We start from the raw sequence: 27363 nt of genomic DNA, 5'->3' as shown, positions 1-27363 counted from the left end.
CCTCTCTCTGACTCAGTTTCCCCATCTGTAAATTAGGGATAATTGCCTTGACATCCTTTCTAAAGCACTTTGAGATCTACAGATGGAAAGCTGTGTATAACACCTAAGTAGTATTACTTTTGCAAGCAGTAAGTACAGTTCCTGTAGGACTCTCACCTTGAACCTCCTGTCCCCCTGGTGCATTTATATTCTCAGATTTAATGTTGCACTGACATATTTTTGCAAGTAAGAGAAACCTGAAAGTCTAAAACAAACCTGCAACTTTCATGAATGTTTGCTCGGCCAAAGGCAAATTTAAATGTATAGTAGAACAAAATCCAGCTCAGACCTCAGTTACAAGGCTCTTTAATAAGCCCAAGATCAAGTGGAGTATACATTGGGTGATTCCATATGCAGATTTTTTTTTTCTAAAAAAGGACCTTTCATCAGGAAACAATTTGTCAGGAATAATCCTTTGTTTCTTTCTCTGAGGTCTAGTATCCATGTTCTCCACCAGAGAGAGAGGGTTTCTCAGAGTCATGGAACATTTGTACTCTGATCTACCTCTAAAAAAAATGTAAAAGCAAGAAATAAAATTCATACTTTAGCACTTTTTTTTTTAAATGGCCATTCATGTGTATCTTACTCTAGCAGAAAAAGCAGGATTCCGCATCCTGACTACTGCCACAAGTTACTGGATGTTCCTTTAATCCAAGCAATGACTGACACACACACACACACACACACACACACACACACACACACACACACACACACACACACACACACACACACACACACACACACACATACATACATTTGGGTACAGTATGGGTCTGTTTCCACTGCAGAGTTAACTCAGGCATTGCCCCTAATGCCCCATCCACACACACAGACTTAGAGCATGAGTCACAATGGTAACCCACTTGCTTTGCAGTGGAGCACTCAAGTATTGATAGTCGTCCAAAGCCTTCCCACAATTCTCCCCGTGTGCCCAGAAAGACAAGACGACAGGTTTTTCCCGGACTCACTGAGGAGGATTCATAGAGCATCTCAGCTTGCTGCAGCACAAAGGACCCTGGGATATGTCCCCAGAAGTTCTAGTGACACACACAGGTGAATGCAGCCTCATTGAGGACACTAAACTCAGGCAGGGCTAGTCTATCCTGGGGGCTCAGATTTTGTGCCAGTCACCTGTGTTCACTCTGTAGTGAAGACAGATCCAATGTCCCGTCTTAGCCTGCACTGGTGTGAAACCCGGGATGGACCCTTGGCAAAGGGGAACGTCTTTATATTTGATTGGTCCAAAGTCCTGGTCAGGAACATAATAGGGGAACTTCCCAAGATGTTACAATAAGGCTACTAAGTGCTTCCACCGAGCTTGGTATTGAGCACTGAAAGACCAAGATAACAGCTGGTAGCATTCCACTAAAAATGGATAGATTTTAAGGCCAGAGGAGACCTTTTATGGTCGTCTGGCCTCCTGTATGACACAGACTATGGAATTTCCCCCACCGATTCCTGCATCAACCCCAACGGGTTCATCATTGCATTAAAGCTGGATTGTGTCATTTTATTAGCCAAGTCAAATTAATAGTAACCATGCAGCCAAAGAGCCCTGGTGCTCATGCTTCATGGAGTTGAAACTTCTGCTCTAACATATAAAAATAAAGCCATCGAGGCCCACACATTGTGGTGGTAGGAAGATTTCCCAGTGCAAAGGAGTCTAAGGAAGTTCCAACTCTGTTGAGGTCTCTGTGATCGGTCAAATCTCAGTTCAGATTTCGCTTGACCCAAATGGTTTGGTTTCTGTTGGCGTTGCAGGTTTGGTTTCAAAACTGCAGAGCGCGCCATAAAAAGCACACGCCTCAGCACACGGTGCCGCCTTCTGGAGCCCCCCAGTCCCGGATCCCTTCATCGCTCTCTGATGACATCCACTATTCTCCCTTTAGCAGCCCTGAGAGGGCCAGGATGGTAACTCTGCACGGATACATAGAAAGTAAGTGTCAACCACACCACATGGTGTAGTGTACATGATGGGCAGAAAGGGAGCTGGGCCTGCTGGGTAGGGTTGCCAGGTGTCCAGTTTTTGACTAGAATGCCCAGTTGAAAAGGGATCCTGGTGGCGCTGGTTAGCACAGTTAACCAGGCTGTTTCAAGTCCGATTGGCAGTGCTGAGGATCTAAGACAGGCTGTCCTGGCACCACACTGCACCCTGGAAGTGGCCAGCAGGTCCTGCTCCTAGGTGGAGAGTGGGGTCCACAGGGCTCCTTGTGCTGCCTCTGCCCCGAGCACTGGCTCCGCGCTCCCATTGGCCAGGAACCGTGGCCAGTGGGAGCTGGGGACAGTGCCTGCAGGTGACAGCAGCACGTGGAGACTCATTACCCTGCCCCCCCACACCTCGGATCCAGACTTGTTGCTGGTCACTTCTGGGGGGAGACAGGACAGGCAAGGAGCCTACCTTAGCCCTGCTGCACTGCCGACCGGAAGCCACCCAAGGTAACCCTGTGCCCAAACCCTCAGCCCCTCCCTCAAATCTGGAGCCCCCTCCTGGACCCCAAACCTCTCATCCCTGGCCCCACCACAGAGCCTGCACCCCAGCTGGAGCCCTCACTCCCCACACACCCCAACCCCCTGTCCCAGCCCAGACCCCCTCCTGCACTCCAAACCACTCATGACTGGCCCCACAGACAGAGCTCTCACCCTGTCTTGCATCCCAACCCCCTATCTCAGCCTGGAGCCCCCTCTTTCACCCTGAACTCCTCATTTCTGGCCCCACCCTGGAGCCCACACCTCTAGTTAGAGCCCTCACCCCAACCCCCTGAGCCAGCACAGTGAAAATGAGTGAGTGAGGGTGGGGAGAGTGAGCAACGGGGGGGGATGGAGTGAGTGGGGGTGGGGCCTCAGAGAAGGGGTGGGGCAGGGGCGGGGCAAGAGTGTACGATTTTGGGCGAATAGAAAGTTGGCAACCCAACCGCTGGGGAAAGTAAGGGCTTTGTAGCAAGAGAAGCTCTCTTCAAAGAAGTTAATGGTGCCGTGGCATAGATACCCGCTATCAAGAACTTCCTTGTGAATGTACAGTGCACAAATGGTGCAGATACTCTTCTCTGCAGGGTCTGACGTCTTATTAATTGTGGACCATGGTCGAGGAGGCCCTGATTCCCTATAGAGAACAGGCCCCTGGAAAAACTCTGGCCTTTGGGGCTTTCTGAAGAATCTATTCAGCCGAGCAGATCAAAGAGCTTAATGCCAGCTGTGGTGGAGAGAATCAGAGAGGTGGAGAAGGGAATGGATAAAGGAGAAGTCATAGTTATAGTCTCTTTCAACAGAATCTCTCATCCTCAGCTGAGGTCATCGTATTGGCTTTACGTTGTTGGTCATTATTCCTCCTTCCATTTTCCTTGTAAATCGGGGATGATGGCTAATCACCATGTAGTTATTACTTTATTTGAAGATTGAGTGGTCTTGTTCCCATGACTGGGATCAGCAGTTTTCTTCCTATCATTCTAAGTGCTGATTAATCATTTGTGAATGGTGGGTCCCAGAACACCCACTTCATTAATGGGCTGCTAAGGTGGGTACATTGATTACACTGGATTATTTTGCTTTTAAAAAATCAGAAGGTTCCCCCTCTCTTGGTCCATATGCATCTTGGTAGAAGCTAATTTTTAAGCATCAGCATGATGGAAACAAAGCAAGGATGTACAAGTTACTCTTCCTTTACCTTCCTCCTACTGCTCAGTCCTGACCAATTTCTTGCTCAGTATCCTGGCTGCCTAGCCTAGAGGGAGGGTGTTATTTATAGCGTAATGGCAGCTAATTGAGTTCTGGCACAAAGAATAATTGATTGAAGGTCACAGAGGCTGAAGCCCTCTTCTCATTCACAGGTCAGGTACAGTGTGGGCAAGTGCACTGTAGACTTCCCTACACTGCTCCACCAGTGCACCTCAAAGCAGACATGGAAGGACCACTATCTAATAGGGGTGAGAAGGTAAATGTAGTCCCTGTTCCAGGCCTGGAGTCCAAGCATGAATTGTAGTAAAGTTTGTATAATATCATTGCCACAGCCTTGTGCTGCCTGTTGTCAGATGAAAGCTGTTCCCTGATGCCACCAAACATTCCTGCTTCACCCGAATATCTCCCCAGCTGCTACCAGCTCATCCCTACTGTCCCCATGGCTGGTGACCCTGGATTTACTCACCAACCCCTGACAAAATATCTGTCGTCTGTACGCCTTTCAGCGCCTGGTGTTCTCGTGATGTGTTGGGCTGTTGCACTTAGAGTTATTGAAGTCTTTTGATTCATCCTGCCTGATCCACCGTCACCCATTCGTTTGGTCTCTCCCTTTTCCATGTAGTAATGAGCATTTTCTCATGCTTCATTACCCAGCTTTCCATGTGGTTTGTGGTAAAGGGGCATTCACAGTAACTCTGCGTAGAGAGGGCCTTTGCCATCCACTGACCTTTCAGTTTTCCATGAGTTAACATGAAAGAGAAACTCTCCTGGAGACTCTGGCATCACTAAAAAAAAACAAAAAAACCCAAAACTCCAACCCTAAATACTAGGTTACTGGGTCTCAAAACAGTAACAGAAAACTACTGGATATGAACCAGTATGGTTCAACTGAACACTGACTATGTCCGGTGTGTGGCTTACTGTTCAAATAAACATTTTACCTCCTGCCAAGACTTTCAAAAATGTGTGTCTAAAGTTAGCCTCCTAAGCTTTATTTAGGCAATTCAGCAGTGGGTTGATTTTCAAAAGCCTGGGGCGTTCAGCTCCCGTTGCTTTCAGCTTTCAGCACCCATTTCTGAAGACATTGAGCTCTGTCCTTTCTAAGTGTTCAGTGTTTTGTTTGGCAACCCTGGATTATCAAACTCTTTGATAAACAGTTCTGATGCCCCTACACACGCAAACTCTACTCATACCAGTAGTGCAACTGGTTTCAGTTAAACTACTTGTCACTTAAACTTACTTGCATGCATCTGATGAAGTGGGTATTCACCCACGAAAGTTCATGCTCCAAAATGTCTGTTAGTCTATAAGGTGCCACGGAACTCTCTTGCTTTTTGCTTAAGAAATGTCTCAGGCTCAGATGCTGAGGGTACAGGGCTGTCCCAAATGTTACTTACCTTTTTAAAACAGTCACTCTGAAGTGATGTAGCCCTGTTGGTCCCAGGATATTAGAAAGACCAAGTCAGTGAGGTAATATCTTTTTTTAGTTGGTCCAATAAAATATATTGCCTTCACCACCGTGTCACTTTAAAGTGATGTCTTTTTCCAAATATGTGGTTTGTAATAGGATTCAACTGACAATAAAAAATGATGGAGGACCCTAGGGCCCTGGTTCCATATGCAATGAAGCGGAGCATGTGTGCACATACTCAGATTGTACTGTTAGTCCAGGCTGCTCTGTTGTTTTGAGTAGATCGACTAAAAGAAGTTGGTTACAGTCCTGATCTTATTCTTCAAAACCAAAACACCTCAGTGACTGGCTGTCTGAGAGGCTTCTATGGGGCAGACAAAATAACCACTGACATAAAGTTCGCATAAGGTGTACTATGATTGAAAAGCTAACGATCTGCCCTTGGGGTAAAGCTCATTTAAATGAAGGCTGCTATTCACATAGTCCCATCGTCTCCTGTTCCTGACTCCTGATCTACACAAGACAACTCTTCTTTCAAGAAGTGGCTTTGTTCTGTAGAAAGGGTCACTAAAGCTTAAGTTCAAACCATGTTTTTTATTTTTTTTTGAAAGTTGGTTGATGGGGAAAATCCTGGATTGAGCAAGCCTCTGGTTTCCAGCTGGGAAACACGACTGCCAGGGCTCCCTGAAAACATGTTTCTCTTGAGGCGTTGGCTTTTCTTTGTAAGTAGCTAACTCTCCATTAACCTTTTTCCCGCTAGGTCATCCTATTTCAATATTGATGGCGCGAACTCTTCCTCATCTGTCCATAGCATTCCCACCACCGCTGCCCCTCAGTCACTGAAACACGGTGTTAAATCGAAGGCAACTCTGATGGTCACGCAGGAGAAACTCAGTTCAGCATTGTTATTCGCACCGACAGCATCTGATAGCCAATGTTCTTGCCTCCCAGCAGCACTGCCAACAGTCATGGGTTTTGCTTGTTTCTTGTGGACCTGCACAATGACAATGAGTCCCTAAGGCACTGCCATGCACAGCCCAAATTAGTGATCCTACTGCACTTTCACCGTTGCTTCCAGCATCATGGAACAGGAAAAGACCATTACATGCTGAGCCAGAGGTGGTGTTGATTATTACCTAACAATACAAAGAGAGGAGGGAGCAAAGTACTTGGGCCTGATTCTGACTCGCCCCAGTGTAACACTGTTGATTCCATTAGATTATGCCTGATGTACGTTAGTGTAAATGAGATCTGGATCAGGCCCGTTAGCTCAGCCACTTAGCACTTGTTGAGCCAAACTGACTGCTGGTTGTAACTCTACTGAAGTTAATAGTTATGCTAGCCTGAAATATGGCCCTTCATCTTTAAAGAGATTTAGAACCACTAATCCATTAACTCCCCCCATGAGGTAGGTAAGTAAATCTCCTTCTCCCCAATTTACAGGTGGGAAAACTGAGACAGAGGCTGATGACTTGCCCAGGCTCACAAAGGGAGTGGGTGTCACAGCCATGCTTAGTGGTCAGAGGTTCCTGACTGTTATTCCTGCCCTCAGTGTGCTGGACACACCTCCATCCCAAGGACCATCAGCCACATCTTTGTTTCCTGGCAGCCTTTTGCTTGGAGTCATTTCTCACTCCTGAATGAGTGATCCCAGGAGTATATCTGCACCAGACTGCTGGCCACTGCACCCACTGGGGTTGGGAAACAATACATTTTGCTACTAAAATTCCAAATGAAAGATGTGTCTTAAATACATTGGGCTTGATTCACTCTGGCACAGACCCCAGCAGAAGAACCCTAGTCACAAAAGTTTAGCCAGTGAGAAGGGTCAAAGGTCTCTGTACACCAGTGCTCCACTGGTGGTGTAGCTAGTCTGCATCCATACAAAAATGGGCACTCTCCAACAGGAGAATGGGTAGGACTCAGCATATCCCTTATGCAGCCTCCACTAGCTGGACTCCTCTGGTGGCCTAGCAGCTAGTTAAAGCTGTCCCTGCTTGGTGGAATTCCTGATGGAGGGATTCCTGTGAATCAGCCCCCAGCGCTCATCCCCTCTGCTGGCCTCAGGGGTTCAGTTCCTGCTCCCCTGCCCCAGTAGTGCATGAATCAAGCCTGTAACTTCTAAGAGATCACTTTACATCTTTTGCTTTACATTTTCACTATAGTTAGAGTGAAATTACTAGTTTAACCTGCACACACGGGGCCAGGAGGAACAAGCAACGGCTGAGTTCATGCAGCAGGCAAGGACAGCATGTGATAAAGGCGATGCTAATAAATCTGGCAGCTTCTTTTTTATGATTATCTCGGTCTTTATGTTGCACCTCATTTCCGGGGTTTCCCAGCTACTCCTGGCTAATGCTCACTGAGGTGGGAGCACAATGCTCTGACTAAGCCACAATTCAAAATGACAGCTCAGAAAAGGCCGGGCAGTGGAGCACTCACCCCGTTCTGATGAGTGCTTACTCTCACGAGCAGCCTCATTGCAACCACTGAGTAAGGGCTCAACAACTCTGTCCCAAGCCAGGAAAGAAACACTGCAAAGATCTTTCCTAGATAGTAGTAATAAAAGGTAAACAATATTTGAAATTAGTTGTTGGTCCCTAACAAAATCTCTCTCCTGTGAGTGCTCCAGCCAACCTTGCTGGTGAGATTTGAAGGCAGCTTTTCCAAGAATGTGAGGTCCTAATGTGACCCAATCAGTTTGTGAGACCTGTGCCTCTCTGTGCCTGATCCGCAGAGGCTGAGTCCGCCAGCTAGACAACCTGGCTTTATAGCTCAAGCTGCAGCGACTCCTGCTTTTAGCTCTGGAGGTCCCTGGTCCAATCTCCAGTTTCAGTCAAGATGGCAGCCATCACACTACCATTAGGCAGTGAGTATTTCCAGCACTGCATCACTTTCCCTAGTTGTACCCCATTATCTCATGATAACAAAGCTTTCTGGGCATGTGGGTCTAGCGCACGGCGAGGAGGTGTTCACCCAAGTAACTTTGCAAAGTAAATTGTATAATGAGCAGCTCCGGACTTCTGTTGCAGTGAACATCAAAATCTATTGACCAGAGAAGTAGGAGAGCAAAAACACATCTTGAGATTTGCTGAAATAACAAGTCAATATGTCTCGTTGCATATATTCATTGTTATGATAATTCAGCTAGGCCAACTGTACCCAACAGCTAGAAGTTTTATCCACACTTTAAATTAACATTTGAAAGGGCAGATGAAGTTAGAAGTCCATAAAATACTATTATTCACCTCCTGAAAGATTAAGAATAGTTTCCATTTGAATTCAATCATCATGAGACTGGTGTCTACCCATCTGCATCTGTGGTCTGATTGGTTGATGTTGTTCCAGAACTTGGTATTATCGCCCCTTTGAGGAGGTGACTGGTAGAAATTTGCATCTGTTTTCAGTCAATGATAAACCAGATTTTTTTTCTTTTTGTATGTAACAATGAGCGAGAGAATGACAACAGCCTTTTGTTTCCTGTAGCTGAGCATTCGGATTGTTGGTATGTGTTATAAGGAGGTTGTAGTGTATTGGTCTGTGTCCACATGAAATGGCATTGATGGTGACATGCTGCTTGGAAGGGCCACTTTCTCCTCCATCTCTGCTTGCTCATTCTAATGACTGTTTTGTTGTGGAACTAGTGTAATACAGTAATGGGTAGATGTTCAGTTTAAGACTGTGAGGATGAGATTCCAGACTGTAACTTGACCCCACACACCATGGTAACTGAGATTTCCACAACCCGGTTTTATTGCAGGAGACAAAGATTTGATGCATTTTTCTTCTGTCTCAGTGCATTATGAGCGGGAGACTGCAGAATATGTCTGCTAAACAACTACTTAGTTACTGATCAAATTTGACTTGTAATATGTACTGTACATCAAAGTTATTGCAGCAAAGAATCCTGTGGCACCTTATAGACTAACAGACGTTTTGGAGCATGAGCTTTCGTGGGTGAATGCATCTGAAGAAGTGGGTATCTGAAGAAGTGGGTATTCACCCACGAAAGCTCACGCTCCAAAACGTCTGTTAGTCTATAAGGTGCCACAGGATTCTTTGCTGCTTTTACAGATCCAGACTAACACGGCTACCCCTCTGATACTTGACATCAAAGTTATTTTAACTGTTACCACTGACAGGATCAGAATGCAAAGCACAGGGCTAATGTGTAGACATTTCTGACCAAATATATATAGTGTAAGTGGAGTCACCACTAGCCGTGTAGAGAGTATTGCACTGTACAACTTATGCTCAAGGAAGATCTCTTCAGTAAGTAGCCACAGCAGCTTTGCAGAAATCAGACTCTGATGTATTAAGACCAAATTGTTTGGAAGAACTGGAAGCAATTCAGCTTGTGCAGTTTTAGAGCTAAATATTGTGTATGGAAAATACTCAACTGTACCAAGAATGTAAGAAATCCTCTAATTTATTCAATACTTTGTTTCATAATGCATTGTACGTTGACTGTTGCCATTGAACAAAACCTTATCTCAGGTCATTCGCATTCATCTCCTCTCTGTAGATTTTTTTTTTTTTTTTTTTTTTTAGTCCTTCTCATTTACTTAGGTTATTCAGTAATTGCCAAATGGGTTATGGTGCAGAAGTGTAGACTCTGTGTATTACAGTATTCCAGTGGCTATTTACAGAAAATGTTATACACTAAACCCAGTGTGGTTAGCCAGTGAAAGATGAACTTTCCACTAGAATTTAATACGATAAATAAATGTGATGTGGGGAGGGACTGAAAATGGAGTGGTTTAAAATTTTATTCCCAAAACATTTTGTTGATTTTTGGCTCATGGTGGCTAACCCCAATGCCCTAGCTAATGATGCTTACACAACATAATGCTCGGGGTGGGGGCTAAATCCTGCACTACTGCTGTCACTGATATATTCAGACCTTGTAATACGAGGCCAACTATAAACACTTCTCAGAATTGTATTTCAAAAGCAGATCATTTTGTTGTAGCATGTTGCAATTACACGTCTTGGCTACAATGGTTAAAAAATCCTTTTGAATGAGTGGACAGTCGAGACTAGTATTTATTGAAAAAACAAAAACTAAATTGTAAGCACTTTTTTGTAAAACCAATGTCTGTTTTGTTACATACTTTTAATGTTGTGCTTTGTAAATGTCTGATTTGTGTAATAAATAAAGTTCATGGAAGTAGAAGTGCTGGCACTTACATCAAGAAAATGATGTAATTCCACTTTATTTGATTTTAAAATATTTTCTGGCTTACTAATCAAACAGCAACCCACCCAGTTTTTCTTTTATTATTTTGTTAAAGGCGAGTTCAACAAATGTTCCTGGTAAATGGGTATAATTTCCTAGTTAGCAAGCCAGTCATTAAAGAATAACTGGTGTATGTTATTACAATGGTCAATCCATATCAAAGTACTGAGCAAAAGGAGGGTAAAGAAATACACCCGGACAGATAACGGGCAAAAAATGCTAAGATGGAGCTGAATGCCTTCAGCACTGAATTTGAGGCAGTCTCTTTAGTAAACTGTTTGTATGTTAAGGCTTAATAATGTGTATATATTGATCCTACTACACTGCACACCTCTCAGGAATATTAGGATAAGTATAGTAAGCTTATTTCCATGGCTTCACGTGAACGTAGTTGATTAAAGGATGGTTCCAGTTTTATTATGCTAACAAAGGCTATAAAACTACAATCACATAATGGTATGGACTGATCTAAATCCACAAAGACATTCAGACTTAAGGATGAATCAGATGTTGTTTTCCAAAATCAGGGTAGAAGCTAAAGCTGTTTAGGTTTAAATCCAGTTATTTCATCCCAGCCTTTCCGACAGGTGCGAATGATCCATTCATGTTCATCATCATCTGAAGGAGAGAAAAAGAAATTGTCAAATGTTACAGATTCAGATCTGCCTTTTGCATAGAGGAGTCCAGATCAGAGAGAGTATTTTCTTTAAGGAATAAATGCATTTTTAAAATACTTCTTGCTTAGCCAACAGATTCTGTGTACAGTTTTGTTGGCATTTGCCAAGATTCAAACATATATAACAGAAGGACATGACAGAGTTTATGGTAACAGATCTGATCATTAGGCCATCTCATCACATTAACTGTTGGGAACTCGTGCAAAAAATTGTAACACTTCCTTGTATATAGTATAATTTCTGGCCTCATGGTCATTTACAGTGGATACCAGTACCAGTAATGAGAACATAAAACTTTACTGATGTTGGTGTCAGTTTATGAAAATTGCAATTGGTGAAAAGTCCAGAGTCAAAGCCCCAGTTCATTTGGATTTATTTTTTTTACAGCTCTTCTTCCAACGTAATTATACAAAAATGCCACCTTATAACAGATAGCAACAAGCTGATGTACCAGCTGATGGAAGTACTTTAGACAATTTTCTGTATCTCTCACAATTATTCAATGTCTGTCATGTTATCTGTCAGGGCACAGAAACCATGTGAAAGGTGAAAACCAAAAAGGCAATTTGGAGAAAGCACCTATCCAGCAACGTGGGAATAGAAATATTTTGAATAATTAGAGAAAATTATAACTTGATAAACAGTAGTAGTTGAAGAGACTAAAGCAGCCTGTCTGTAAAACCTGTTTGATAGGCTTTTACTTGTGTTGGTGATTGAAAAAATCTGTGTAGTAGATCAGATAAAAATATTAATTATATTGCTTTAAACAGTACCAGTATCTCTCTTCTTATTCAAATGACACATACTGTAGCAGAGCTACTTCTGTTTACTGTCATCTTTACAAACTCTGATCAATGTTTGCAATTTGTGCTTCTAATGAACCTGGTTCCAAATGTCAAGGATTTTGTAGCAATGCTTACCTGAAAGAGAACATACTGACCTTGTCAATTATAGATTTAAAAAAAAAAAAAAGAAATGTTGGTAGTGAGGAATCAGCTTCTGAAGGGAGACGTCTGCTTATGAGTTAGCCTTTATTATGTTTCTATAGCAACATTTAAGTTTAAAAAGTCATATAAATGCAGCTGTGCTGGTCTAAGAAGGAGAGAAGCAAATAAAGGGTGTATGGCAAAGAAGTGCCCTTCACTAAAATCTTAGGTTTGTTCTTAAGTCCCATTGACTTCAGTGGGCTTTGAATCAAACCTTATCTGCTCTTGTCTTTTCCTTTTTCTGTTTCCCTTTCTTTTTTTCCCTGCCATCTTAGCATCTTTTTTCATTCATGGTCAAGTGAAACGGCCTGTGGGGTGCTTCTCATGCTGAGCCCTGCTACAGACTTAACCAAAGCATGTGCCCAGGCTTCTGTCCCAAATCTAAATGGTGGCACTTGTCACAACACCCTTTACAAACAGCAGTCAGAGATGCTTGTGAATCGGAGGAGGTTTTCCCCAAGAGCACACTACTGTGTGTTACTCTTCTGCACACAGTTACTAATTATACCCACAGCAGTTATTTGTGCTTGTCACCTCTCTCACAATTCCACACGCAGGTATGATGTTTTGTCAAAGCTTACTGCTATGAGCAGGGCTGTGGAAAAGACTTTTATTAGTTTAGCCTGTAGCTGTGCTTTAACTGCTGTTAACGCATGATACGGTGACATTTTGATAAAACACCCAAGTGGATACATTTCTTTCTCTGTCCACCTCAGCAGGTTAGGATACAGCTTTTGCTCTATTCCTTGGCACGAGTGCGACATTAATAAAACCCACAATTACAATGTTCTTTTTTTTTGTCTCAAAGGAAATAAGCCAGGCGAAAATAAGCACCACCGGAATAACTTTTTAAAAAATATGACTAAAAAGAAGAGAAAAAACACTGAATTTGTTTAAGATCTGACACTGAAGTCCTTAGGTGGACACATCCCACTGAAAGCTGTAATAGGACTGCAAAGTTGGCCCCTATGGTATGTCTACACTGCAATAAAACACCTATGGCTGGCCCAGGTCAGCTGACTCGGGTCTGCAGGACTCGGACTGTAGGCCTATAAAACTGCAGTGCAGATGTTTGTGCTCATGCTGGAGTCGAAGCTGTGAGACCCTGCAAGAAGGGAGGGCCCAGAGCCCAGGATAGGGAGTATCAATAAATCATGTGCAAGCTGTGATTATTTTGCATGTCAAGTTCTATTTCTGCACTCCAGATGCTCCGATATTACCAAGATGAGGCCATGAAGTATCTAGATGAGCTAGGTAGTGTCCAGGTTGTTAGTGTCTATGTGATTATGTACCTCCTCGATGTAACAGTTGTTACTCCGGACTTGTAATAATTGCAAGAAAATTAAATTGTCTGTTTCTGTCAAAATGAGGTAATCAATCAAAAACTCCACCTGCTAAACACCACCTGTATCCATTGCTTCCTTTGATAAAGATCATATTGCTCAGGTGAGTTCCATAAGTGAGCAAACTGCCTTCCTCATAATGAATCTGCATTGGTCATATAATTCTGGTGCTCAGCTGACCAATATGAAAGGCACAAGATGTTTTTGACTTCAGTTCATGAGTTTTCAACAGGATCCTGGTCCATCCAGCTTGATGCAGAAGGAAACATTTTTCAGTAAATGACATGCACCTAAGCCTTTTCTTCTAAGGATTTTAGTCTCTCACCTAGGCCCAACACCACCATAGCTCAGCTCATGCAGTAATCTGATTCTATGCACAGTAAGTATCAGCAAATAAGCATTGAGAAAGACTACATACAGTTTTCACAGAGGCTGAATTGTAAGGAGATGTCCCAATGGAGTCAGTTATTACCAATTCACACTTTGAATAGAAAGAAGAGCCTGTCTGGTGAAGGGACTACAGCACATTGCCCTACCTCAGGGCACCCCCTGCTTCGTTCAGAGGAAAATAGCAATTACCCCACTGGAGCTGACCTGTGAGCCATCTATTATTATCTGTATTACTGTGGTGTCTAGGATCCCAAGTCATGGCCCAGGACCCCATTGTGCAAGGTGCTGTACAAACACAAAACAAAAAGCTGGTCCCAAAGAGCTTACAAATCCAGGTTTTAGTCTCTGACAGTGGCAGACAGAAGAAACCTCATAGTGAAGAATTATGCAATAATCTGTATACAGGGAAAGCGTCTTCCTACCCACTCTCATTTAGCGATTGACTTATGCCTAGCATCCGCCTACGCTTTTTGGCTGCAATAACATCGTGTGGCAATGAGTTCACCCAGTTAACTAGGCATGGTGCAGAAAAGCATTTCTTTGGATATTTTAAGTTGGTGGCCTTTCAGTTTCATTGCATGTCTCCATGCTTTGCATTATGGGAAAAGGACATATAGGAGCAACTGATCTACTTTACCTATACCTCATTATTTGTATGCCTCTATCATGTCCTCTCTTATTTGTCTCTTCTCCAAACAAAACCACTGTAACCTTTCTATATTTCTAATCATGTTCATCACTCGTCCACGGCTGACACCTCTTTCTTTTTTGAGATTGGGTGATCAGAACTTACAGTCTCACCCAGAAGAAAATGTTACCAGAGGCTGGCATATTTTCAGTATTATTTTCTTATGCCTCCTAATGCTTTATTCACAGCTGAGCTGCATTAAAAAGAGAAAAACTTGCTGAAAACTGCATACGGAGGTGAGAACTAACTCAAGTGGAAAAGAAAGTGGAAATGAGCTGGCAGCGCGCTATCTGCGTACTTCCACTCATGCTTACTGTCCCACTGATTTCTAATCATTGTCTTCGATGGGGCTGCAACCCTGGAAGGTGGGTAAAATGCACTGGGAGCCACAAAAAGAAACAGGGACTCCATATCCACAATGAAGGACCTTGAGCAAAATATCTGGAACCTCTAAGACTATTATCCAACCGGTGGGCACCACACAAATATTCCTTAGACTGAGGTAAGGGAAAATGAAGGATCCTGTTCAGGATAGCTAGAGGAACCACACAAATATAGATCAGAATGGCTCCAGGGATTAGCTATGTGTAAGGAGGCAGAGAAATACTAGAACGGAAAGAGTTAAGCTGTGGCTAAACATACTTTTGCCACACTAAAGAAGACTGGTTGATAATTACTGTAGTTTTAGGGCTATTTGAATCAGTGCAGCTGCAACCTCTTCAGTAGTAACCCCTGAAACAAGACAAACTGGGTTTATTGTACTGAACAAGTCTTAAAGCTCCGCCCTGATTGTTAATAATTGGCAGCAATGGACTTAACAGCCTCTTGACTACCCTTTTTACACTCTACCTGACTGTGCAGCTAACAATTTAAATCACAGATGCCGATCCTTCTTTGTGGCAGCTGCTTGTTAACTACACGTTCCTCTTTTTCTGTTGCTGGCGGCTTCCATAACCTCGCAACACCAGGGTTAGACTGGAGAATCACATTTCATCAATATTGAAAATGGACTTAAACCTTGACGTTTGATTAATGCTACCAGATAGCTTGTTGTAATTACTATTTTACAAACTGCGATTGTTTGAATATGTTAATACGATTGTCTAAGCACATCTTCACCTTCAGAAGTAATTTTCCTTGATTTTTTTTTTTAAACACAAACTCTTTAATCAACTGTAAATTATCATCCTAGGCACAATTGGGCAGTATGTGATTTTTCACATTGTGTGTTGAATTTTATTTCAGTTCATTTATCTTTAAAAGTTTATTCTTTCTCCATTTTCCTCAGCGGCCTCAGTAGAATATACATTCATGAAATATATTCTGCTAAAATGGGCTACTTTCATGTTCACATTTTGAAAATAAAGGAAATTGCTTTGTATGAAAACATTGATAAAATCCAAGGAGGCCAAGTTTGCTTAATAAATGCTATGTTATTCTAAAGTTGTGAAATCTAATAATTTGCATGAGATACAGTTGAAGTCTTGAGGCAAACTGAGGTCTTGCTAGATGAGCCACTGGAATATATCATTTGATTCTTTTAAATGATTTCTGTGCCTTTTTATGTTTCCATCCAAACTGCAATACTCTACCTTCCAGTCTGCTACAAGCCAACAATAGGCCTCCACCACTCTGCTAACCCTGTTTGGATCTTTCTGTAATCTCCCAAGGCATTAATACTCGGTGACTCTTACAAGGAGAAAGCCATGCACTGATCCCTTATACATCCTATATGTTAGAACTTGATTGTCTGCATCTGTGTTAGGGCCTGATCTTGCAATCCTTAACCCCAAGAGCTGTCTTGCTGAAGCTAACGTGACTACTAGCATAAGTAAGAGCTACCTGCCTTGAGCAAAGATTGCAAAAGAGGGCCTTCGCATTGTCTGCTCCTTGGAACAGAAACTATGTCGTCTTCTAATCTAAGTTAGTGCCAAGCATATTCTCAATGCTCCGTAAATAACAACAGCTGTTCATTGTCTCACATACCTGACTCCTCCCATCACCCACGGTGCAATTTATCATGTTCTTCCATTCCACAATTATAGCCATTTGTGATAGCATCACAGCCATCACCTCTACTGCCCCTCCCCCAAAATCTCCAGCACCCCCTTCCTTGCCACACCTAACCTCAACAACATCAATGTTGGCAAGAAAATGGAAAATATGTATCTAATTAACCTTTACTTCCACACGCAAACTCTCACCCTTCCATTTCCATTTAATTGCGTAAATCCAAAATGGCCTCAAAATGAACTTTCCATCTCCTACAAAATTTGTTTTCACACGTACTGTATAGCTGAACACAAGCTCCTATACTGTTTGGGTCAAAACTTTCTAAGTGGATTCACAGTGGGATGGCTAACACACAAACAAAGTTGTTGTTCTTGGCATGCTGCTATTTGGAATTTAAACCTTCACAAGTTTCAAAGCGACAATTATATTAGGCTCAGGAAACCACAATGAACAATATATCAGCACAGGCTACAGTTGTTTAAATGATTGCAGTAATTTAGTTAGGTGATGCATGTATTAATATTAACACCATGTTAGCCTTGCTAGCTACATAGAGAGGGCCACTCATACTGGTTAATAAAATACTTTATTGAATGGGGTAAATTGACTGGTAAAACTTAGAAGCCAGATTCAATTTTAAACATGCTCTCTAGGTTATATAGCATAGAGCTCTCAATTATAGCTGTAGCTTGCACAGCCCTTTGCTCTGAGGAAGACATCAGTATGTATTTTGCAGTCACGTCCAATATGGGCTAGATGCTTTCACAGGGAAGACACAGTCCCTATACTACAGGGCATATAATCTCAAAAGACAATGCCGATGAAGGGTGGGGGAAGGGATACAACCAAAGTGATCAGGGTGATGACAGGCACACAGCTACTTCATTATATGAGATTAGGGTGTTTTCTCTTTAAGTTAAACACACTGAATTCCTCTCCACCCCCTATCTTCCCATTCAGCTTCCTTGACTTGGCCCCACAGCAGTCCCCAGTATCAATCCCAGCAATCTTCTCCCCGCTCTCCTATGTCTGGGTTCCTTCTCACCGCCCAAATGAGCAGTTTGTTCCTAAGGTAAATAAGTGAGTTAAATAAACATGTTATTTGGTAAGTTTCTTGCTAGTACAAGTCTGTCACATCTTACGCTGGGGTTACATTCCGCAGTCAGCGCGTAAAGCGAAAATCGCATATAGTCAAAATTACACTGAGTGTAATGGCAGAGGGAATCACCCTCACTACAGGTATAGTATTAACATTGTTATTTTTCTCTCTCTCTTTTTTTTTTTTTGCCGACCGCACAAAACTGAAATTGCGCATGTTAAATGCGCGTTAAGATGCGACAGACCTGTATTGCAGAAGATGTGATTGTGGTATTTCCTCAACCCTTACCCCTGTACGAAATCCCACTGAAAGTCAGTTGATATCCATTATTTGTTAAATGCCGTCTGTCAGATAGGCACAAAACAGACTTTAAGACAAGCCCTGCCCCCAAAAGCTTACAGTTTAGAAGATATTCACAGAAAGATGAGATGAACTAGGAGACCCAGAGGAAGGGGTTTATAATAACAAATATTCTGTCCCTCTTGTTCATCCAATATTTTCTGTCTGGGGCCTTCATAGAAGTGGGGGCTTTGGAAGGTAGGGGAGTGGGACATTGGGGATTAGCATGAATATGGGGCAGCACAGAAGAAGATAAATGGTGGGAATAAAAGAAGGGCGGGGAAAGGAGAACATAATAGGAGACAAGACACAGTTTGGAGTAAAACTAAGCAAGACTTGAGGTCAAGGGAAGCAAGGGGAGCAACTTGGTCAGATGGCCGACAAGCAAAATGCTTTGCTATGGCATTTTGGTGGGATTAGACTGGAATGATGGGAATATCAGATCGTTCAGAAAGAGGAGTGAGCAGCAGCCAAGGCAGGAGATGACAAGGACAACTGTTTTAGCTGTTGGGGGAAAAAAGCAATAGGCTACTCAGGCTCACAAGGACTACTTGTGTGAGCAAGGGTTATAGGCTTGTACCTATATCTATGTACAGACCTGAGCACAACTTTTTCTTCACCTGTCTTTGCTTGTTTTTCAGGAGAAGTAAGTTTGCCAGCCCCAAGAAGAGAGATCAATGAATTGCAAACAAACTGCACTTGTCACAAAAACATGTAAAATTTAAAATTCACTGGATTTGTCAAACTGATAAAAAAAAATCCACAAACAATAGACACAATTTGTTTTGTTCAGAGTCCAGAGGTAAAGGCTAAGCACGTCAAATTAATTTCTGCAAACGCTTATTTTTTTCTAAACAGGTCTGGATCCCATTCCTTGAAGAATATACTGATTACCAACAATTTTTCAGAGCTTTACAAAAACATTATTTCTTTTGTTGTGTGAAATGCAGAATCAGCCATCTGGCAAATGCCCCAGAGCTAAAATCTTTTACATGACATATAATTCAAAATGATTAAATATACAACAGCAAATAGCTGTAGCATTGCACTTGAAATAGCATGAACTTTTATTGTCGATCAAAATTGATTTCTTTAGCTTAACAAGTATCCATAGAACAATTATTCAAAGAGCTTTTAAGAGTTTCAACATACTGGAGCTAGAGCTCATCTACATTCAGAATCTTAAATCTAATAAAAAAGAAACAAATATATAAATTACTAAATAATCTAGTCTTGTAAGTAGACATTCAAATCACCAGGAACCTACATTCAGTCAAAGAATGAAAATATTATTCTCTTTTTTGTGGTGAAGGGCTTTCCTTTTCCAGTACCTTTGCAAAGAGCATCTGCCAAAAGAATTTGCAGATTCTTTAGGCAAATTTAGGGGCAAGTCTGGAATCAGAGCATTCATCCACTACCTACATCAATAGAATGGGCAACATCAGAGGAGAATGATATTCAGAAAGTACAGTACTTCTTTTCCTGCAGTAGAACATTTTTTTAAGTTTAACTTGCTGCCTCATATCTAGAAAGATCCATAGGTCTGCAACATTGCCAAGTCCTCGCCCCTCTACCAATTCTGATGTCAGCTAGAGTCACTGGTGGCTGAGAGAATCAGCACACAAACATCTGCTCACATTTGGTACTTGCTAAGAGCGGTATGGAAAGTAATACACCGTGCATGAGTAACACATGATTTTCAGATAATTATGGCTTTATTTCTCAACTACATTTCTTCAGACAAAACAAAGCCCACATTCCTCAATGAGTACTCTGTACACACCACATCTAAGTTGTAAGACAAAACCCCTGAAGACAAGAAGGGTGCACAGCGTTCCTCAGAGACTGATGGGGAGGAACCCACACCTACCCCTGGGTGGGTGGAGCCATGACACCCATGCCTGACCTGCCCGAAGCAGAGGGGCAGGACAGGAAGTATAAAAGGTAGCTCAGTTGGGTGAGAGCCACCACAGGAGACAGATGTCTCCCGTCCGTCGCTGGGGCATGAGCCCGACGGAGACCTACTCTGCACCAAGGACCCAGAGGTGCTCCCAGAGCCACCTGCTGACAGGGACGCCAAGGAGCTGTTTGGGACTGTATACCCCAGGGAGATGGAGGACAACCCTGAGCAACAGGTACACAATGATGGGAGTGTAGGAAATAGCCCAGGGACACCAGACTTTAGTCCAGTTGTGTTGTTGCCTGAATCCAGGTCAGCGTGTTTTGGCTGGATCCCCGCTGACTTAGTGATGGAACCATCTGTCACTGTTAGGGCTAGGCTGGCACCCAATGGAGTAGAGTGGGCCCGTGTCCCCCTACCTCCTGCTGCCAATCCCACCTCTGGGATGACAGCCTCCCTACCTTAGGCCAAGAGGCCTGCATTTGTCTGCTGTCTGCCAAAGCTAGGATGTCAGGCTGTTTGGTGCTCCCCCTGCCCAAGGGCCTGAGCTCCAAGACCATTTGGTGCTCCTCCCTGTCTGAGGACCTGAGCCCCAAGATTGTCTGTGGTCCTGTTGAGCCTGAGCCCCGGATGGCTTGCTGTCTGGCCCTGCTGAGAGGGCTAGTGCCTCAGAGATTGCTAATTCCCCAGTAACCCTTGCCTGAAGAGCAGCCCAACTGTCAGGGAGCGTGGCTTCCCTCAGATACTGACAGGGAGGGATAGCCACACACTTCTACACAATAATTGAATGGATTTTGTCCTTGGATGATCCAGAAGGGATAAATGGAATTTCTTCAAATATTCCAAGATGATTCATTTCCAGGTTCATTCAGACCAAGCATGAGAAGTTTCAGTCCCAAGGGTAATGTTAGGAGGAAGCTGCAAGCATGTGATTATTGAGGCTTAGAATTAAAGTGCCATCTCAACCTTATAGAGTCATATTAGTGACATAATTAAACTCTTGATGTTCTAAATATACAGCTGTTTAAACTACAGAATAATACTCCTGACTTGTAACCTCTGCTGGTTGTAACAATTTACTCAGAAACTCTGCACTTGAGGACTCTGGGACTTTTCCTTTAAGTCACAAGATTCTAGGCTTGTCGAAATCATAACTTGATTATTGGCAGCTTTGTGACTCCAGCATTAAAAAAACCTTTCCTTTCAATAAATAATAGTCTGTCTTGAGTCTCTTGGCCGAATTGTGCTCTTAGTTACACATGTGTGAATCCATAGTTAACATACTGATTTCAATTAACCTACTCTGGATTTACACTGGTGTAAATGAGAGAAGGATTTGTCTCTGTCTCCTCTCTCCCCTCCTCTCTAATGTTCTGTAAAGAGACAAAGGTACATCAGGTGCAATTCCACATGCAGAGGGCCAACCCCAAGGCCTGTGCACCATTTAAGTCCTAGAGGAGGAACATGAAGAACAGGTAGCAAAGAAGAATCAATCTCAGACTAGGAGAAGCAGGAGCAGGGGTTGCACCAGGTAAGTTAGCATCAGGAGGACGGAAGCAGAAGGAAAGCATATTACACCAAAAACCTCTTTGTTTTGTTATCAGTGGGGCAGAGCGGCTAGTCACACTCAGTTATCCCCTTTCACGCCACCTCCTCAGCAGAGAATGACGTCTCCTTCTAACTAATTTCTCTTTGAAAACTACAGGGTCTAGTGTCTACACTCCCAGAATGCCATAGCTGTCCTTTAACCCTGGAATTTGCTCTCCATTTGACAGCAAATCTAAAATCTCATATTTTATGCTTTTAAGTTAAAGATGCAGAACTCTGGATATTCATCTTCAGGTCCTTGTACTGGCCGCTCAATAAAAATGGAGTCAGGGTTATGAGTTCTCAAAGGCTGTACTCCTTTAGTGGCAGCAGTGGCGTCTAACTCCAAAATGACCGATTGAAAAACGTGAGCAGGATTTCTTCTCACAAATAGGTATCTCAGCATGTTCTCTTTATGTCTGCAATGTTGTGTATTAGATGATATTGGGGGAAAAAAGAAAAGATCCAAAAAGCACATGAACAGATTACAAAATTTTCCATATATCCCCAAGGAAGAAATGGTTTATAAACTGAGAAATAATTGCAAAACTTTTTTTAAAAAATGAAATCCTTGACTAGTAACACTAGGAGAAATGAAACTATTGTTTTCATTATGCACCCTGGACCTGGTCTCAATTACACTAGGACTCCGTTGCACCACTTGGCAGTGAGGGGCCTTAACGTAAATGAGCCTCAGGCCTTCGATATTTGCAAAGCTGAAGTCCTGCTAACTGAGGCAGGAATCTCTATGATAATCTGTGTACACACATTGCATTAAAGAAAAGCAAATTGCAACAAATTCAAACAGAGCCTTCTCTTTTCCTTGCTAGAAAGATGTTTTGATTCATTGATTGTTTGGCAGGAGTATCAGTGCTAAAGGCAGAGTGCCTCCTTTCCCTGGTAGCTCAATCAGCAATGAAGCAAGCAGCTTCGCAACAAACAAGGGTGAAAGGCTGGGGCTGGAGTATCCTCAAATCCCACTCCTAGACCTGAGGAAGATGGTGTCATTTGGCTAAACCTGTCAAGCTGTTGTAAGAGCTTCCTGAATGCTTCCTACCATCTGCTTTTGATGCTTTCAAGACTTGGACTGAAGCCTGGAGGTTTTTCTGCTTTTTCCTGACCAACCTATAAAGGAATAGTTCTGGATCTGTTCCCTGTCTTTCCAACCTTTTTCCTCAGTTTCTTCTGCCTACAGCTGTTTTTTTTTTTAACTGCAGTGGCCTTGTGCCCTGAATTATTTCTCTTGGGGAAGTCAACATTCCTCTGATGTCGAACAAGTGCTGGATCTTTCAATTGTGTTCGTGTTCTTAGAGGAAGGGTATGGCTACATGATACATTCCTCCTTCACACCCATGTTGACAAATTTAACTTTACGCTAGTATTGGATTCTCAAAGGAATGTTACCAGAAAAGAGATCAGAATAATCTACTGCATATTCTACTTTTAATTATCTCGTTAGACTGCATTCTATGAAGTGATGTTAGTGAATATCGATTGATACAATCTGTAGGCTATAGAAATAAATGTAGCTAAGAACAATGAGTTCAAAGCATACATTTAAAAAACAATAAATTGAATTCCTAGGCGTTCCTGCCTGTACTAATCTGTGCAGGTTCCTGTGTTTTTGGAAAGCATTTTACTTATCTTACTCATCAGTAGGCCCACTCTAGTATTTTGGATCAGTGCCATTTGTAATAATCTAAATCAGTATTTATTGAGGGTTTATGAAACAGGCTAAGTACTATAGGGTATATTTTGTAGCAGATGATACCTCCAGTTCATTTAGTCTCCCCTCTTTTCTCTTCTCCTCCCACAACACAAGATCCAGATTTGTAAACGCAATCAGGACATGATCCTGCAAGTGTTAGCACTGACACAATCCAGCAAGGCACTTCAATATGTCCCTAATTTGAAGCAAGTGAGCAGTCTCATTGCAATCAAAGGGACTATTCCTGTGCTTAAAGTTAAGCACATACTTAACTGACCAGGGCAGAGAGCTTGACACCTCGCGGGACTGAGCCCATTGAAAAGATAGATATCTATCTTGAAAACACTGTCTTGCTGGGCATCACAATGGAGAATGAGTCTTCCTGGGTTTAAAAGCTATTAAACACGAATCAAATGCATTTATTCATATGTGCCTGTGAAAACATCACTTCTAATTTTGTAAATAATGTGCAGGATGGTTTATACAACTTTCCTTAGAATTAACTAATTGATACAAACGATCCAGAACTTGAACATAGATTTTTAAATTTCAGCTATAATCATGCATGATAGAATGTATGTGAAAGAAAGTCAACTTACGCTGTACTTCAAGATGAATAAAACACATACCTGCATTCCTCAAAAACCTGAGTTTGTAATCAGTGACAACTCTGGTAGTAGTATTATAGAATCCATCACCACAGTCATAACAGCCTTGTGGAATCGTTCTGGGAGGATCTAAATCTGTAAGCTGAGAGATACCTGAAAAGACACAGTGTAATTTATTACAAAAACAAAAAAAATCCCATTTTTTTTACAGCTGTACTCTTTTATCAAAATAAATAATGGTAATAAATATATATTATTTATATCTCTCTAGCACTTTCCATCACAAGATCTCAAAGCATTTTATAAACTTTACTAAACTAGGATTTCCATCACTCCTATGGTAGGTAATTATTATGACCATTTTGCAGATGGAGAAACTGAAGCACAGAGCAGCCCACTCAGAAAATGTTTAGCATAGAAAGGACGAGATCTTGGTTACCCTTACTCACAGTCCTGTGATTTAGCCCATAAGACTAATACTATGAACATGCAGTGAAAACTCCAAAGTAAGGCCAAGAAAGTCTAGCCATGGCTTAAAGAGACATGTCATTGTTAAAATGTTGTATAGTAAGACTGCAGTTCACTATGTCAATATATTATTCAGTGATTATCACATAATTTTTTCACCTTTTAGTCACAGATGAACAAGTAAATGTGTCTAACAGACAAATTTTATAGGCTGGACATAAAGTAAGTATATATTTTTGTATCCACTCAAAATTTGTCATTTTCGAGCCACACATTTCATGTACTATGCTGTTTGTGGATTTCTGTTACTCTTTCAGGCACTTTAGAACATTATGAAAAATTATGAGTGCAAGGTACTATATTTTTTTTGTTTTATGTCCCAGTTCTCTGTAATAAAAATATGTCTACAATGCAGTGAATGTGAAACCCTTAGAAAGTTTAATCAGATGTCAGAAATTGCAAGGTAACAATGTCCTGCCCTCATGACATGATCACTCAGGAAGAGACAATTCACTACATTTGTTAGTGTCATGTGGATGGAGTTCTGAAATAAACCAGAATATTCCTGCTCCAAGTAACTCATGTAGGTGAATTAATCTCTCTTAATAAACACAGTTGTTGGTTTAAATCCTTCCAGACACAAATGCAACACAGTACCTGCTGGTTTTAGGCCGGAACAGATTTCTGTATAAAATCTTCTGTCATAGCCATCACAATAATGCCATTTTTTATCTTTGAATTCAAGACCATCTGCAAAGGTGTATTTCCCCTGCAAAACAAATTCAAGTACCGAACTAATAAGTGTGATGAATGGAGTGAAGAATAATAATTTTTTATATCCATTACCAAGGATGCACGTTATCTGAAAATAAATAATATATTTAAGTGCAGGTGGAAATAATACCTGCAGATCCATAAGAATCACATTCCATAACCAAATCATTTCCCTGTTCAGTAGGAAATAGCTATTGTCCATGCAATAGGGGAAGCCAACACTGGGAGTCAAAAAGCCACCAATGGGAAAGGTGGTGATTTGAAAGCTTCCACTTATTTCATGTATCAGAGGGGTAGCTGTGTTAGTCTGGATCTGTAAAAGCATCGTCGAAGTGGGTATTCACCCATGAAAGCTCAAGCTCCAATATGTTTGTTAGTCTATAAGGTGCCACGGAACTCTTTTTCACTTATTTCATGATACAAACATTTCTGAATGTACAGTCTTTGAACCAGGGAGAATTTCCCCTAAAGCATATTGGCAGTAACCTTTGGGAGCAAAGGGGTTTTAACGTTCTTTTGAGTACAGAGCAGAGATCAGCTTTTAGATAAGATGGGCATACCCCCACCCAATCAGATTCCTATGACTGCAGCAGGGGATTGGCATAGGTGAACTTCCAACCTCCTCATGTTCTATTGCTATGTTTCTAAGTCTTCAGCATCACATCAAAAGGACTAGTGATATAATACCTCTTTTGATATTCCGCAGTCCCAGATTCCTACATATTTGCTTCTATTAGGAAAATACAAGGTTCCTTTGCCATGAAACATTCCATCTTTCATTGTGCCATTATATTTGGTTTCAGTTGGGAGAGTATAGCGGCCTTTCCCTTCAATCCTGTGAATTATAATCAGGAATTGTTTAAGAACACTTGGCTAGATGTCCAAAAAGGCAAAACCCCACAACTGACAAAGAAGGCCTTACTGGTTAAAAAATTAACCTGGTTTAGAGGGGATGCACCTATAAAAATAATTTAAAAAATGTACAAATGGAAGAAAGGGGAGGTTGATAGTAAATATAAATCAGAAGCTATGAACAGTAGAAAACTTATGACCATTTTTAAGCACCCTGAGAAAGGGTGAATAATAATGGCTGTTATTTACAAGGCAGCTTTCATCCAACAACCCCCACTAAATGCATTTCAAAATGGATTTACAAACAGGGATCAATGTACCCACCATTTAATCACAGCCATTTCTGGGGTTTAACAGTCCCAGCAACATCACCCAAAAGTTTAGGACAGGATGTGAAACCACCTTTTGCAACAGGAACTACAAGTGGAATGCTAGGGAGACAAAACTGAATCAGCCTTTAAGAATTTGGCCAGGACAATAGGACAAACACTCCTAGGTTTGAAAAAAAAAACCCAAACACCTGCCATGGAATCTTCAATAACCATAAGATGTCGGGTTTACATCTCATCCAAAATGTGACAACGACGACAGCAGCAAAGCACCCTCTATCAGCAGGCTATGGCATTGGAAGGAAGCATGTAACCTCCTGAATCACCAATATCCTTTCCTGCAGCATTTGTACACTATTTACAATTATTAATAGGCCATGTCCTAGATCTTCCTACCACTCTCCGATGTCTCCAACAAGGCAGTGTGGTTGAGTGATAGATAACATGAAGTCGGTTTATCCTCACATCCCCCAGCATGGTAACTTTAGCCCCATTTTACAGATAGTGATGCAGAGAAGTTAAGACCCAGATTTGCAAAGATAGGTCGGCTCCCAAAGATGCAGACAGGTGCCCAGTGGGATCTTCAAAAGCACCTAGATACCTAACTACCATTGATTTCAATGGGAGTTGGGAGACAGCTGATGAGACACTTTTGAAGATCCCACTAGGCACCTATGTGCATCCCTAGGTGCCAAACACCGTTAGACTTTCCCAGGGCCACTGGAGGCTGTTTCAGGAGCAGGATTAGACCTCAGCTACGCCTCACTCCCCATCCTGGGCTCTGCCGCTCTGGCATTAAAGGGTCCCGGTTGCCAAAGAGGGGCCAGCCCGGGCTGGTACTCCCACTCCTGCAGTTCTGCAGGCACAGGCGAGCGGGCGCGCAAGGACAGAGCCTCCAGCCGCTTTCCCGGCCAGGAGTCTCCCTGCCTGACCGCTCAGGCCGGGGGCTGTCGGACCCCGCATTGCACAGTGGAACGGCCCAGCCCCCACCTGCCATGCACATAGTCCCCGAAGTAGGTGCTGCCCGTGACCTCCATGGTGCCCGCCCGGGACGCGCCCCGGCCTGGGCTCAGCTGGGCAGCAAGCTGTCACCATGGTAACAAGCCGCAGGGCGGGGCCTGAGGAGGAGGAGCAGGCGGGGACAGAGAACAAGCTCCGCCCCCACGTAGAGCACCCGCTGCCGACCCGCTTCTCGCCGGCTCCGAGGTGATGCATGCGCACTAGTTCCGTGAGAGCTG

General features: G+C 42.5%; 2 protein-coding genes across 6 annotated transcripts in view; one reads left to right on the top strand and one right to left on the bottom strand.

Annotated features, from left to right (window-relative positions):
• The window catches only part of LHX6 (LIM homeobox 6), a 40919-nt gene extending 31842 nt beyond the window's left edge, over positions 1-9077 (top strand). Inside the window, exons 7-9 of one of the 3 annotated variants that reach the window (XM_030535961.1) lie at positions 1804-1978; positions 3867-3962; positions 5886-9077. In XM_030535961.1, coding sequence (XP_030391821.1) covers positions 1804-1978; positions 3867-3962; positions 5886-5968 — 354 coding nt within the window. In that variant the 3' untranslated portion in view covers positions 5969-9077. Of the gene's footprint in view, positions 1-1803; positions 1979-3866; positions 4368-5885 lie in introns of those variants that run through there. The other 2 variants (XM_030535962.1, XM_030535960.1) reach the window with 2 other exon arrangements.
• A 1682-nt stretch (positions 9078-10759) lies between these two features.
• MORN5 (MORN repeat containing 5) lies at positions 10760-27251 on the bottom strand. Of its 3 annotated transcripts, none has more exons than XM_030535578.1 (5): positions 27116-27251; positions 25632-25779; positions 24828-24939; positions 23724-23855; positions 10760-10982 (listed from the first exon to the last, which is right to left on the bottom strand). In XM_030535578.1, exons 1-5 carry the CDS (start codon positions 27160-27162, stop codon positions 10900-10902), a joined length of 522 nt encoding a protein of 173 aa, XP_030391438.1. In that variant the 5' UTR covers positions 27163-27251; the 3' UTR covers positions 10760-10899. The 3 variants fall into 3 exon arrangements, with proteins under 3 accessions (XP_030391438.1, XP_030391440.1, XP_030391439.1); XM_030535580.1 differs by lacking the exon at positions 27116-27251 and adding an exon at positions 26317-26613; XM_030535579.1 differs by lacking the exon at positions 27116-27251 and adding an exon at positions 26121-26205.
• Positions 27252-27363: the final 112 nt, after the last annotated feature.

Source organism: Gopherus evgoodei, chromosome 16 (assembly GCF_007399415.2).
Source record: "Gopherus evgoodei ecotype Sinaloan lineage chromosome 16, rGopEvg1_v1.p, whole genome shotgun sequence".
In the NCBI taxonomy this organism is placed as follows: domain Eukaryota; kingdom Metazoa; phylum Chordata; order Testudines; family Testudinidae; genus Gopherus; species Gopherus evgoodei.
Note: the sequence above shows the minus strand (reverse complement) of the source record. Positions and strands in the feature narration are given on the sequence as shown.